Genomic DNA, 11,702 nt, shown 5'->3' on the forward strand with positions numbered 1-11,702 from the left:
TCCTGACCCGACGTCCCCATTGGCCACATCTCAAGCGGTCGGAGACAAGGCCCGCACGCCCATTGGACGCGGGGCGAGGAAAAGAAGCGGCCTCACGCTGGGGCGTTGACACGGAAGTGGGTCCAGGTCCTGTACGTCGTCTGCGCCGGAACTTTCGTGAACCCCTCGTGCGATCTGATTGGCTGAGGGTAGCGCAAGTGGGCCTATCAAGAGGAGTCGTGGGGGGGGTCGCGCTGCCCATTGGTCCGAAGGCACTTCACTCAGGCAGGGAGGCGGACTGTGCGAGGAGGAAGTGGCTGGAAGCCGTACGACCACCCGGGTGGGATGGAGGCGGCAGGAGGTGAGTGCGCTGGTCTGCGGGGCGTTCTCGGTCCGCGGGCACCGAGGGAAGAGGGAAGGGGCCGGCCCGCAGCTGCTGGTTAGGGCTCCGGGTTTTAGCACACCGTCTTATTTACAGTGTAAAGGTCTCAGAGGTGCTCGCGTGCGTCATTACGGCGCTTAGAAAGAAGTCCTGTTTGAATAAGGAACTCTAAGAAGGAGAAATTGGAACGTCACATACTCGCAGTTGTTTGTAGAAGTATTATTTTGTCTTTTAAGCCTTGATATATATATATATATATGTGTATATGTGTGTGTGTGTGTATATATATATATATAATTTAAAGGGAAGTTGCGTGGGATGGAATACGTACATTGGGCACGATAGGATTCTCACAGCTTAACCACGTTATCTTCCAAAAGATCTCAGGTCTGGTACCATGAGCACAAAGCTCTTACAACGCTGCATTCATCCATTGGATTATAAACGTAATACTGGAGAGAAAAACCTGAAAAAGTTTGTTATGATAAGGGCAGACTTGCTACAAGGTGAGAGGAATAGCTTCTAGATTGATGGATGAAAGTTTCTCTTTTAACTAAGGGGGAAGTACACATGGAAAGTAGGAAAGTACAAAAGCCTAACGGGCTTTGCAGTAAACCTCCCTGTGCCCAGAGGCAACTCCTGCTGTCCCTCTTATTTTTCTGGAAGGATTTTTTACATATAAAAACTTCCATATTTGTCCAGCGTATCAAATAGTCATGGTTTGGTTGAACCAGACTTAAGGTTTGACTGGGCTTTTTATCCATACAGAGGGCCCTTTACTTCCCTCCATGGGGAGATACTGCTTTCCTTTGCCTCTCACATCTAATAGGCACTCGGATTATCGTTGATGATCTGTTTATAAACTTTTTCAGTATATTTATAAGTGGAAGTTTCTTCTGGTTGGCTCCTAAGGATTGTTGTGTGAGAAGTGACTTGGGAGCAGCAGTGACTTGGGAGCAGCGGTGACTTGGGAGCAGCAGTGTCCTGTGTGATGCTCAAGCAGATAAAGTTCCCCAGTCCCACCAGTGAGGAGAGCAAGTCTTCACTATTAGGAGAGCAAGTCTTCACTATTAGGAGAGCAAGTCTTCACTGGCAGTGCAGCACCCGCACAAAGGGCGAGTAGGAATCAGGACCCACATCTGGCTTGTTCTTTCCCTAGTTTCTACCAGAGCACCCCTCCCCACACCAAAGAAAGGTGAAATTGATTCCCAAGTAGTTTTTGATATTAAAGCAATTTAAGTAATAGCCTTTTAAGTTGATGCAGAGGTGGCCTGAGGCATGGTGTCCAAGGTATTTGTAGGCAATGATCTGGGTGGTTGGGGGGGGGTGCCCTTTCCTTGTCACCTTACGAGATCTCTCGGCCCCCAGTACCAGACGGAGACCCAGGACAGGCGCTAGAACGCACTTGTGACAAGGACCTGCTGGAAAGCCAGGCCAGGAGCACTCTGAGTTTCTAGGGAGGCTTTGGTGGCGGGGGCCTTTGAACCTACCCATGAGAGATGGGTCAGGAGGGGGGTCAGTGTTTACTCACCTTTCGTTGAGCCCCTCCTGGGGACCTGGGTATGCAGTGAGGGTGGTGGAGTGAGTGAGCAGCTTGCTGCAGGCCAGGCAGGAGTCTCGATGGTGAGGTCCTGAGGGCGCTGGGGCAAGAAGGTGGGCATTTTGCCGGGGGTTTGAGGGTTGTTTGTATGCAGATGGCAGCCGCTGTGGGGAGGCAGGGATTGGAATGGTGAGTATTTACAGGGTGGCATTTCAGGCTCATTGAAAGGAAGAGCAGCTGGGGCAGAGCGACCAACAGGGCTTCCCAGAGTGGTTGGACCCGGGCCTGCCTGGGGCATGGCACTGATGCCTTGGCCACCCTTGCGTACCCAGGGTTTCTGAAGGCACGATCTTCAGCCATCCAGGTGACCTGACATCCGCACCCACACGATTGTGGTTGCTTCCCCAGACCTGTGGCCTCCCTCCTGAGAACTGGAGGCCAGGGCTGCCTTGAGTGCCTCTTCTGACCCCAGGGGAGGGGGTTGGGCACCTACAGTCAGACCTCAGAGCCGTGAGTGCTGCCCTGGCACAGATGTACCTCCTGACTGTAACGAGCACCCTATTTACGTTAGTCTCCACCCATTTCTCTTGGAATCAGCTGGGAGTCTTTGGCTTGAATTGGCCTTGTGCGCATGAGCTCACAGGTGCACATGAGCTCACAGGTGTGCATGCTGGAAAGAGGAGCAGTTTGAGGCATTTCCTGCCCCAGCAGCCCCACTCCAGACAGAGTGGGAGCAGCCATTTTTGAGGAACTGGTAGGTTGGGTCTGGGGCCTGCTGGAAGCCCTTTCACAGGGGCGTGTTTGCTCACGCCGGGGTGATGGAGCAGGTCTCAGGACTGCCCTGGTCTCAGGATCTGGGATGTAGGAATATCTGGTGATCCCGCAGTGAATGAACATGGAGGGCAGCTGGTATGAAGGAGAGCCCTGCCCTCCTCCCCTGTTGTCCTTCTGACTAGAGCCTGGAAACCTGGCTGGCGTCCGGCACATCATCCTCGTTCTTTCGGGAAAGGGGGGTGTTGGGAAAAGCACCATCTCCACGGAGCTGGCCCTGGCCCTGCGCCACGCGGGCAAGAAGGTGAGTGCCTCCCATCTCCTGAGCCGCCACCCCTGCCCCTTGTGGGCCTTGGCCGGTTCCCTGCATGCCGCGTGGACGTCCCGCCTCCTTGCAGGTGGGTATCCTCGACGTGGACCTGTGTGGCCCCAGCATCCCCCGCATGCTCCAGGTGCAGGGCAAGGCTGTGCATCAGTGCGACAGTGGCTGGGTGCCTGTCTTCGTGGACCAGGAGCAGAGCATCTCCCTCATGTCTGTGGGCTTCCTGCTAGAGAAGCCGGATGAGGCAGTGGTGTGGAGAGGCCCCAAGAAGAACGGTAATGACCGGACAGGAGACAGCACTGTCAGCCTGCTGGCCTCCCCAGCTGCCCTCTTGGTGCAGAAGCCCCAGGGCTGCTGGCTCTCCTCCACACAGCCCTCCCCCCACAGCACCAGCCTCGGGTAAAGTTCGAAAGACAGTAGTGCTGGCCTTTTCATTTCCAAGACTCTCCCGCTGTGCACCTAAGCAGTCAGCCCGCAAGTATTCGGACAGCGGGCCTGGGGGGCAAGAGCATGAGACTCAGCTGTGAAGCCTTCAGCCACCTGGTCCATCCCCTGGGGCTCAGACCACCCAGTGTGGGGTGCCTGGTGGGGCTCTGGTGCCTTTGAACAAGCAGATGGCATTAAACTCCCTCTGGTGGGCAGAGCGAGGCTGCCGGGTGTGAGCAAGCTCAGGGTGGGGGCTGCTTCCAGGACACACCGGCGTGGCATTCCACCACAGGCCACCTCTCTCAGGCACAGATGCCTACCCCAGGAGGATCCGCACTATCCATCCTCAGCTAAGGCCCGATCAGAAGTCCTAGGGGTGGGGTGGGGTGGGAAGGGTCTCCCCACCTTGCTGTACTCATCCTGCCCCTGGTGAGGAATGGCACACGCAGCTCTCGGGGTGCCCGGTTGTACCGGAACCCACAGACACCACCCTGCCCCAGGGCTGGGAGGAGGCAGCGGGCTTCGTGTGACCCCTTTGTGAGATCCTGCCTCGCCTGCTCTCTCCCCGACCCCGGGCCACCCTGGGTCTCCACAGCACTGATAAAGCAGTTTGTGTCCGATGTGGCCTGGGGGCAGCTGGACTACCTGGTTGTGGACACGCCCCCAGGGACCTCTGATGAGCACATGGCCGTGGTGGACACCCTGCGCCCCTACAGCCCCCTGGGGGCCCTCGTGGTCACCACGCCCCAGGTACTACGGGAGCACCCTCACCCTGGGGCAGGCGCTTTGCCCTACTCTTTCCGCTCATCTTGGCTGAGTTTTCGGGATGCCCATCAGCTGGTCCCGTCTCTTTCCTGGTCTCCAGGCAGTGTCCGTGGGGGATGTGAGGCGGGAGCTGACCTTCTGTAAGAAGGTGGGGTTGCGGGTGATCGGGGTCGTGGAGAACATGAGCGGCTTCGTCTGCCCACACTGCGCGGTGAGTTGTAGGAAGTCGCAGGAAGTCGGGGGTGTGGGTGGTCGGCCTATCCCCTTTGAGGGTGGTGAGAGGCCTGGAGGTGGACCCCTCACCTCTGTGTTCTAGGAGTGCACCAACGTCTTCTCCAGGGGAGGCGGCGAAGAGCTGGCCAGACACGCTGGAGTCCCCTTCCTGGGTAAGCGAGCCAGGGCTGCCCCGGGGCCCCTGCTCTAGGTGGCCTTACCTCTCTACGCCTCCTGCACCCAGGGAAGAGGAGAGGAGGGTGGAAAGTCCTGTCCTCCCTGAGCTGCGAGTGTCAGCTCATCTCTAACAAATTGGTTCCCACCAACTGGAGAGAGGCAGCCCCCCAGGCTTTGAGCAGGTGTCTGCGGCTAAGACACCTGCTGAGACCACGGAGGTGCAGAGGGGCGGCCGAGGCTCTGCAAGCCTGTATCAGGGACGCCAGTGGCACGGGACCATGTCCCCAGCACTCACCCTGTGCTTTCTTACAGTGGCCGGAGCCTGAGAGGTGGTGGGGCCGGGCCTGCTGGGTGGGTTGCTGGCCGTTCCAGTGGAAACTGAGGCCAAGAGTACATTCCTGCCAGGCACCTCAGCAAGAGGTGTCTGCTCTCGGTTAAAGCGGCACTGCCAGTGGGCTCCTGGGCCGTGGGGAGTGTGGACGTGGCCTCCCGGCCCCGGGCTTTGCTCTCACCACCTGGCCCCTTCTCTGCCCCCTTCCTTTCTCTCTCCCAGGCTCTGTGCCCCTGGACCCCGAGCTCACGCGGAGCCTGGAGGAGGGCCGAGACTTCATCCAAGGGTTCCCCGAGAGCCCCGCGTTTCCTGCGCTCTCTTGCATAGCCCAGAAGATTCTGAATGAGGCGCCTGTTGGACTCTCCTGACCAAGGCAGTTTGAGTGTCTCCTCTGTGTGCTGTGGGGCTCATGCTCACAGCCTGGAACAGAGGCGGTGGCACAGTTCCTGAAACCCGTGGCCCTGGGTTGCCGTCACCATGTGCTCCTCTCCCCGTGGGCCTGCCCTGGACGTTTCTGGTGCTTCAGCAGCATCTCAGCATCAGAGCCACTGACAGTCAGTGGTTCCGCCTGGTCGGCCTGTGGCAGGGCCCGGGGATAGCGTGAGGTCGCGATGCTGTGGCCTGACCTCCCTGGTGGTGCAGCTCAGTACTCACATGCCCCAGATAGACGGGCTGCTCCCGACAGCCAAGTCTCCACGTTGTTCACAAAGCTTGTGTGTCTGGGAGCGCGCTGGGCCTATAATCCTGGTGAAATAGGCAGCAGCACCCAGGAAGGTGTCAAACTTGTAATTCAGAGGAGCCCAAAATAAACCCGTCCCACCGCCGTGGTTACAGGTCTGACCTTTCTAGATCATTCTGCTCTGGTCCCGCCTCTCTGGCTTAGTGTCACCACGTCCTGTGGCAGACAGTGTCCACTCCCTAAGTCCCAGGAACTGGGCCAACAGCCCTGTCATCGACAGGCTCCTGGAGACTCTGGTGAAGATACGTTTGGGGAGAGTTTGTCAGGTAACTTGCGATGTGTGAGTGGCCGTGCTTGGCCCAGTGAGAGCTAAGTGCCCGCCCCGCCCTCCGTGCTGTGGGCCTGAAGGGTTGAGCTGAAGAGCAGAAAGGTGAGTGTGAAACAGAGTCCCAGGAGTTTTCCCTGCATGGCTTCAAGGAAGGCCAGGAGGGGGAGGTTCTGGAAAGCAGGATGGTGGCATGGTGTGCTGTTCTTCCCAATGGGAGAGGTGGGGTGCTCAGTAGAGAATGTGGAACGGTCCCTGGGGCACGGGTGGCAGGGGGCCTGGGGAAGCAGCCCTCAGATATCACTTCTTGGGGGCAGATGGGGAGGCGAGGAGTGTACCAAGGATGGATGTTTCTTGTGGGGGTGGGGGGAGCAGGGGCAGAACTGTTGAGGGGTTTGGCCAGGAGCACAGGGACCTGGAGAGTGAGGGTCTGCACCCCCTCTGGCCCCAGGCTGGCCCCAGCAGGAGCAGCTGGGCCCCGGCTTCCCAGGACCAGGCCACCTCCAAGGACGCTGCCCAGCGAGGGGGCTGAGATGCCGAGGTTCCTGGAGGACCTGAGTAAGTGCCCCCCGCTCCTCAGGTGGGGATGGGGCCTGGGGACTAGTGGACGAGAATTGTCTGGGCACAGGACAGGAAGGGTTGTGGTTGGGCATGTGGGACCAAGGCAGCCAGAGGTGGGGCAGGCATGGCATAGAGGGGCCTGCGGCCCAGCCAGCACTCCTCCCTCCCTGAGCTCCCCGCACAACCTCATACGTGGCCACGTTTATTGGGTTGCTTTTAATTGATAGTTGGGGAGGCTGTGTCCCCGACCCTCCCGGTCAGGCCCTCAGGGACCAGGCTGGGGCCCACAGGTCCCAGGTCCATGTCCCCTGGGGTGGCAAGGGCCCGTCCAGACCGCAGGGCAGCCTTGGGTCAGCAGTGGGCAAAGTGGGCCTCGCCGATGTCGCGCAGGTCAAGGCCCGAGATGCTGGGGGGACTGGCGCAGGTGATGTTGTTGTAGGCGTATGCGGGCGGCTGGTGGCCGTCATCTCCCTCTGCCATGGCCTGGACGAAGCGGGGCACGACGCCCGGGTGCTGCAGGGTGAAGGCCCTCAGGGCCTTGAGGGGGCAGCCGCAGTCCCAGGGGTTGCCCTCGAGCCACAGGCGCTCCAGGCCGGGGGGCTGCGGCACAAAGGTCCGCAGCGAGTTGTTCCGGAGGCTGAGGTAGCGCAGCCGCCCCAGTGGCGCGAGCACAGTCTCAGGCAGCGCCTCCAGGCGGTTGTGCGACACATCCAGCCAGAAGATGCGCTGCAGGGGCCCCAGGGCATCCACCGATAGCGCAGACAGCCGGTTGCGGGACAGGAGGAGGTACTCCAGGTGGCTGAGGCCCTGGAAGAGCTGGCCAGGCAGGTGCGTGAGCTGGTTGGAGGTGAGGTCCAGCTCTAGCAGCTCGGCCAGCCCCCCCAGGCTCTGCTCATCGATGGCCGCAATGCCGTTGTCCTTGAGGAAGAGCCGGCGCAGCCCCGAGAGGCCGGTGAAGGTGTGTGGGCCGAGGCAGCCCAGGCAGCTGCCCTCCAGGTGCAGGCTGTGCAGCTTGCCCAGGCCCTGGAACGCCTGCTCTGGAAGGTTCCTCAGACAGTTGCCAGAGAGGTTCATGACGGCCAGGTTGTAGAGGCCCAGGAAGACGCCTGCCTTGAGCTCCTGTAGCTGGTTGTTGTTGAGCGCCAGCACCTCCAGCTGGTCCAGGCCCTCGAAGGCCTCTTCCGGCAGCTGCCGGATACGGTTGTAGCCAAGCTGCAGCTCCTCCAGGAAGTGAAGGTCCTTGAAGGTCCGGGGCCGTAGGCCGGCGATGGCATTGTGTGAGAGGCGCAGAACGTGCAGGCCCAGCAGCCCCGGGAAGGTGTCCTCCAGGAGGCCACCCACGCGGTTGTGTGACAGGTCCAGCCAGCGCAGCGCCTTCATGCCCAGGAAGGCACCTGGGGCCACAGCGGTGATGAGGTTGTGGTCCAGGTAGAGCTTCTGGAGCTTGGGCAACTTGACGAAGACATTGGGTTTGACGCTCCGCAGGGCATTCCTGCTCAGGTCCAGCTCGCGGAGCTCACTGAGGCCGCAGAAGAGCGCGGGCTGCAAGTAGGCCAGCTTGTTGCCCGCCAGCACCAGCTCGCGTAGGCTGGCCAGGTCCTGGAATGCAGTGTCGGGCAGCACGGCCAGGCTGTTCCAGCCCAGGTTGAGGTCCCAGAGGTGAGCAAGGCCCCTGAAGAGGTCCTCGTCTACCCGGCTGAGCAGGTTGTTGTTGAGGCCGAGCGAGGCCAGGCCCGGCGTGTGCAGGAAGGTGCGGGCTGCCAGGCTGCGCAACTGGTTCCGCTCCAGGTGCAGGTGGTACAGGTTCTGCAGGCCCAGCAGCGCCTGTGGCTCCAGGCTGGCCAGCCCGCTGCCCTGCAGGTTGAGGAAGCCCAGGCTGGAGAGGTTCCGGAAGGTGGCCGCGGGAATGAAGGAGAAGTTGTTTCCATCCAGCCACAGGGCCCTGGTGCCGTCCGGGATGCCGCTGGGCAGCCGCGTGAGGTTCCGAGAGCTGCAGAAGACGCTGAGCTCATCTGTGTAGTCGTCGTGGCCGCAGGAGCAGACGGCTGGGCACTGGGGGCCCTCAGGGTCTGCTGGTGCCGCGGACTCCACTTCCTCCAGGCTGTGGGAGCCCAGCACTGCCCAGGAGACTAGCAGCACCACCAGGGCCGGGCCTCCTGTGGGGAGAGGGACTTGGGGAGGCAGCACTGAGGCAGCCCAGGATGTAAGCCCAGGGCAAGCAAGACATGGAACCTTCCAGGCCTCAGCCACACACCTGGACCACAGCACACAACTATTTAGAGAAGGCACTGCTGACCGGACCAGAGAAGGTATGGGCTGAGATCTGGGTCCCCCACTTAAATGGGAAGCGGAGACCAGGCAAGACGACTGGGATGTTCTCTGGTTCAAAACCAACTGCCCTTTCCACCCCACAGGACCAACGGGGTGGCAGTGCCTGTTCCAGAGAAAACTGAAGGCTGGGGACCTGGCCACTAGGTCGTGTGTTCATCTGCGTCCCCAAGGTGGACACTCAAGCCAGGCTAGGCTGCCAGGCAGGCCTGGAGGAAAGTGTGAGAGAACGTTCTGGAGCAGGCTCGGGTGGGTATGCACTTGCTGCCCTGATTGTCTGGACAGTGAGCTGGATGCCCGCTGCCCCAGCTAGACCCCTGACTGGGGGGTACTCACCTCCATAGTGTGTCCGGCATGCACCCAGGGACTTGGCCCAGTGCTGGTGTGGGGAGAGGAAGAGGGTGCAGGCCTCAAGGGCAGATGGGGACCCCAGGCCACTGACCCACCAGAGGTTGGGTAGTGGCACAGGACAAAGGATGCCAGGCTTCACAGCAACAATCCCCATAAGTTCCACTGGGCACTGGGCTGCCCACCACATCAGGCCTCTCTCTGGTCTCTGAGAGTTCCGGGTCCCAGGGTGGACACGCCAGCTGGATTGGGCTAGGCTCCGAGAGGGGACAGAGTGGCAATGGACTGGCCTCCGAGCAGCTGGGAAGGCAGCATGCCCTGGCCCAGTGGAGGGTCTAAGGCAGGGCCCCTGGGGTAGCAGTGTGGGTGCCCTTCCTCCCCTGCGCTGCCAGCCTGGGCCCTCGGGTAGGAGAGGAGGGAGCAGGAGGCAACAGCAATTCTCCAGGGCCAGGCACCCCACCACCCTGAGTGGCCACATTTCCCCCATGGGCTCCCAGAGCCCCAGCCCACCTAAAGCTGAGCCCTCCCTGGGGGCAGCCCCTACCCCAGTGAGCTTGGGGGCACACGGTCGCCGCCCCCACCCCGAAGTGAGTGGCTGGGGCACGTGGGGGCCTCACCTCTCCTCAGGGCCATCCCTCGTGCAGAGCAGTCCGCAGGCGGGCAGGGAGTGGGGCGCGTCTGTTGGGGCCGGCTGCTCCTGCCCTCTGGATTTCCCCACTGCCTCTGGGACAGCCAGCACCCTTGTCACTGGCCAGCCCAGCCTGCTGGCCCCAGCTCCATTAACCCCCTCCTGCCGGGCTGCCAGCATCAGCACTGGGGCCCAGGGTGCAGATGGCACAGGGGACAGGCTGGGGGCTGCATCTGCCCTGACGCATCTTCAGGGTGCAAGGTGGCCCGGGGTGCAGCTCTAAGGGACAACAGGGGCCCATACCCCCATCTTCCCAACCCCCCCATCTTCCCATCCCCCTGCAGGGCTGGGTGGAGCAGAGCTGGGGCTGCAGGCAATACTGGGGGGGGGGTCTCCCTTGGAGCAGCCTGTGAGGAGCTGGTGCTCAGCCAGCTGCCCTGCCTGTGGGTAGGGGCCCCTCAGGGGGCTCCTAGGGTCTTCCCTCCCAGCAGATGGCCATGTGGGAGTTAAGCAGGAACCACACGTCTCCAAATGGGCCTGCCCATCTACCCCCGGCATGCTGACCACTCCCCCCCTCCTCCCCATTTCCTAACTGCCTGGGTGGGGTCCTTGTTCAAGCTCCCAGGGGCCTGGCCCAGCCTTGGCTTCTCCCGTGACCTCAGGGTCAGCTGCTGTCTGGCCACTGCCCCTCCCCCTAGCCTCTTCTAGGAATGCTTGGCAGGGCCCCGGCCACTTTGTGTTTGTTTTCCCCAACAATGTCCTCCCAGGAAGAGAGTGGGGGATGGCTGGCCTCGGGCGCGAGGTCTTGTGGCTGTGAGACCAGCCCCCACCAGCAGTGGGCCCCATCCTGCCCTTCAGGGCTCCTTTGGGGCCACGGCCACCCTGCACTGCACAGGCCCTGGGACAGGTACCCAGTGCCCAGCCTGAGGTCAGCCACAGGTCAGACATGGTAAGAAGGGGTGTGGCTGCTTGATTCAGGGCACCATCCTCCCCTCCACCTGGGGAGCCCTGGGCTCTGCTCTTCCAGATCTGACCACATCTACCCCAGGCTGCCAGGTACCATGCTGCCCTCCAGCCACCCCTTCCTCCTTTGCTGAGGACCCTTCCTCTGGCTGCCAGACGTGCCTGCCCACCAGTCCCTCTGCTCTGCCTGGGGCGGGGGGCCTGTGCGGGAAGGGGCCAGAAGGCACTGAAAAAGGCAAAACTGAGTCTGGGGAGGGCAAGGCTTGTCAAGCTTTAGGAGACTCTTGAACCTCTTGGTGAGGCAGAGAAGGAGTCAGGTCTGCCTCCTGAAAGGTGCATGGGTGAGGAGAGAAGAAGTGAGGTACGCAGGAGCTGTCCGGGCCCAGGAGAGGCTGGAGGCCAGCCCCGCCCCCAACCTCGTGGCGCCCCCTCCCCAGCTCATCCTGCAGCAGTGCCGAGGGGCGGCTTTGTCTTCCTCCCTTTATTGAGCTTTGATTTTTTTCCAGGTCGTTTCTCAGCTTCTCTTCTGAGAAATTATAGATCTGCAGGGAGAAAGTCCACACCCAGAAATTTACACGGTAAACATACATTTACACAGTAGAAAGTGCGGACTCAGCAGGAGTCCGGGGCCATGGGGCCTCTTCACTGGGAAGCTCTCGGCATGCGGGCCAGACGCACGTGGACTGGAAGGAGGGTTAGCATTCCTGTCTCCTCACACTTGGAGGGTTGGGGCTGGAAACTTCCTGTAAATCCCCAGTCGAGCTTGTGTGGCAGAGAACCCTTATCGGGACTGTGGCAGGCAGGTTAGGTATTTGTAAACCTTTCTCGAGTCCTGCAGTAACACTGGTGTTCAGCCTGCTGAGTTCAGAAAAGACCTCTATTCTGGCCGCCCGGGGCCAGCTCTGTCCCTGCTCCCCCAAAGCGGCCAGTCCTGACCCAGGCTGACTACTGCCCTGGTCTCTCT

At 60.9% G+C, this 11,702-nt stretch overlaps 2 protein-coding genes across 3 annotated transcripts; one reads left to right on the plus strand and one right to left on the minus strand.

Moving 5' to 3' along the window:
* Nucleotides 1-246: 246 nt before the first annotated feature.
* Nucleotides 247-8,477, plus strand: NUBP2 (NUBP iron-sulfur cluster assembly factor 2, cytosolic). Of its 2 annotated transcripts, XR_013831474.1 has the most exons (9): nt 247-340; nt 2,858-2,976; nt 3,125-3,269; nt 4,016-4,170; nt 4,286-4,396; nt 4,502-4,571; nt 5,129-6,015; nt 6,362-6,468; nt 8,404-8,477. XR_013831474.1 is itself a non-coding variant. In XM_079943830.1 (7 exons), exons 1-7 carry the CDS (start codon nt 325-327, stop codon nt 5,272-5,274), a joined length of 816 nt encoding a protein of 271 aa, XP_079799956.1. In that variant the 5' UTR covers nt 247-324; the 3' UTR covers nt 5,275-6,067. The 2 variants fall into 2 exon arrangements, 1 of the variants encoding a protein (XP_079799956.1); XM_079943830.1 differs by lacking the exons at nt 6,362-6,468; nt 8,404-8,477 and having other exon boundaries at nt 3,071-3,269; nt 5,129-6,067.
* Nucleotides 6,733-10,012, minus strand: IGFALS (insulin like growth factor binding protein acid labile subunit). Its single transcript, XM_079943825.1, has 2 exons — nt 9,765-10,012; nt 6,733-8,627 (listed from the first exon to the last, which is right to left on the minus strand). The coding sequence occupies exons 1-2, from the start codon at nt 9,778-9,780 to the stop codon at nt 6,823-6,825; spliced, it is 1,821 nt and encodes a 606-aa protein (XP_079799951.1). The 5' UTR covers nt 9,781-10,012; the 3' UTR covers nt 6,733-6,822.
* Between the last annotated feature and the right edge of the window lie 1,690 nt (nt 10,013-11,702).

Source organism: Stenella coeruleoalba (genome assembly GCF_951394435.1).
Source record: "Stenella coeruleoalba genome assembly, chromosome: 15".
In the NCBI taxonomy this organism is placed as follows: Eukaryota; Metazoa; Chordata; class Mammalia; order Artiodactyla; family Delphinidae; genus Stenella; species Stenella coeruleoalba.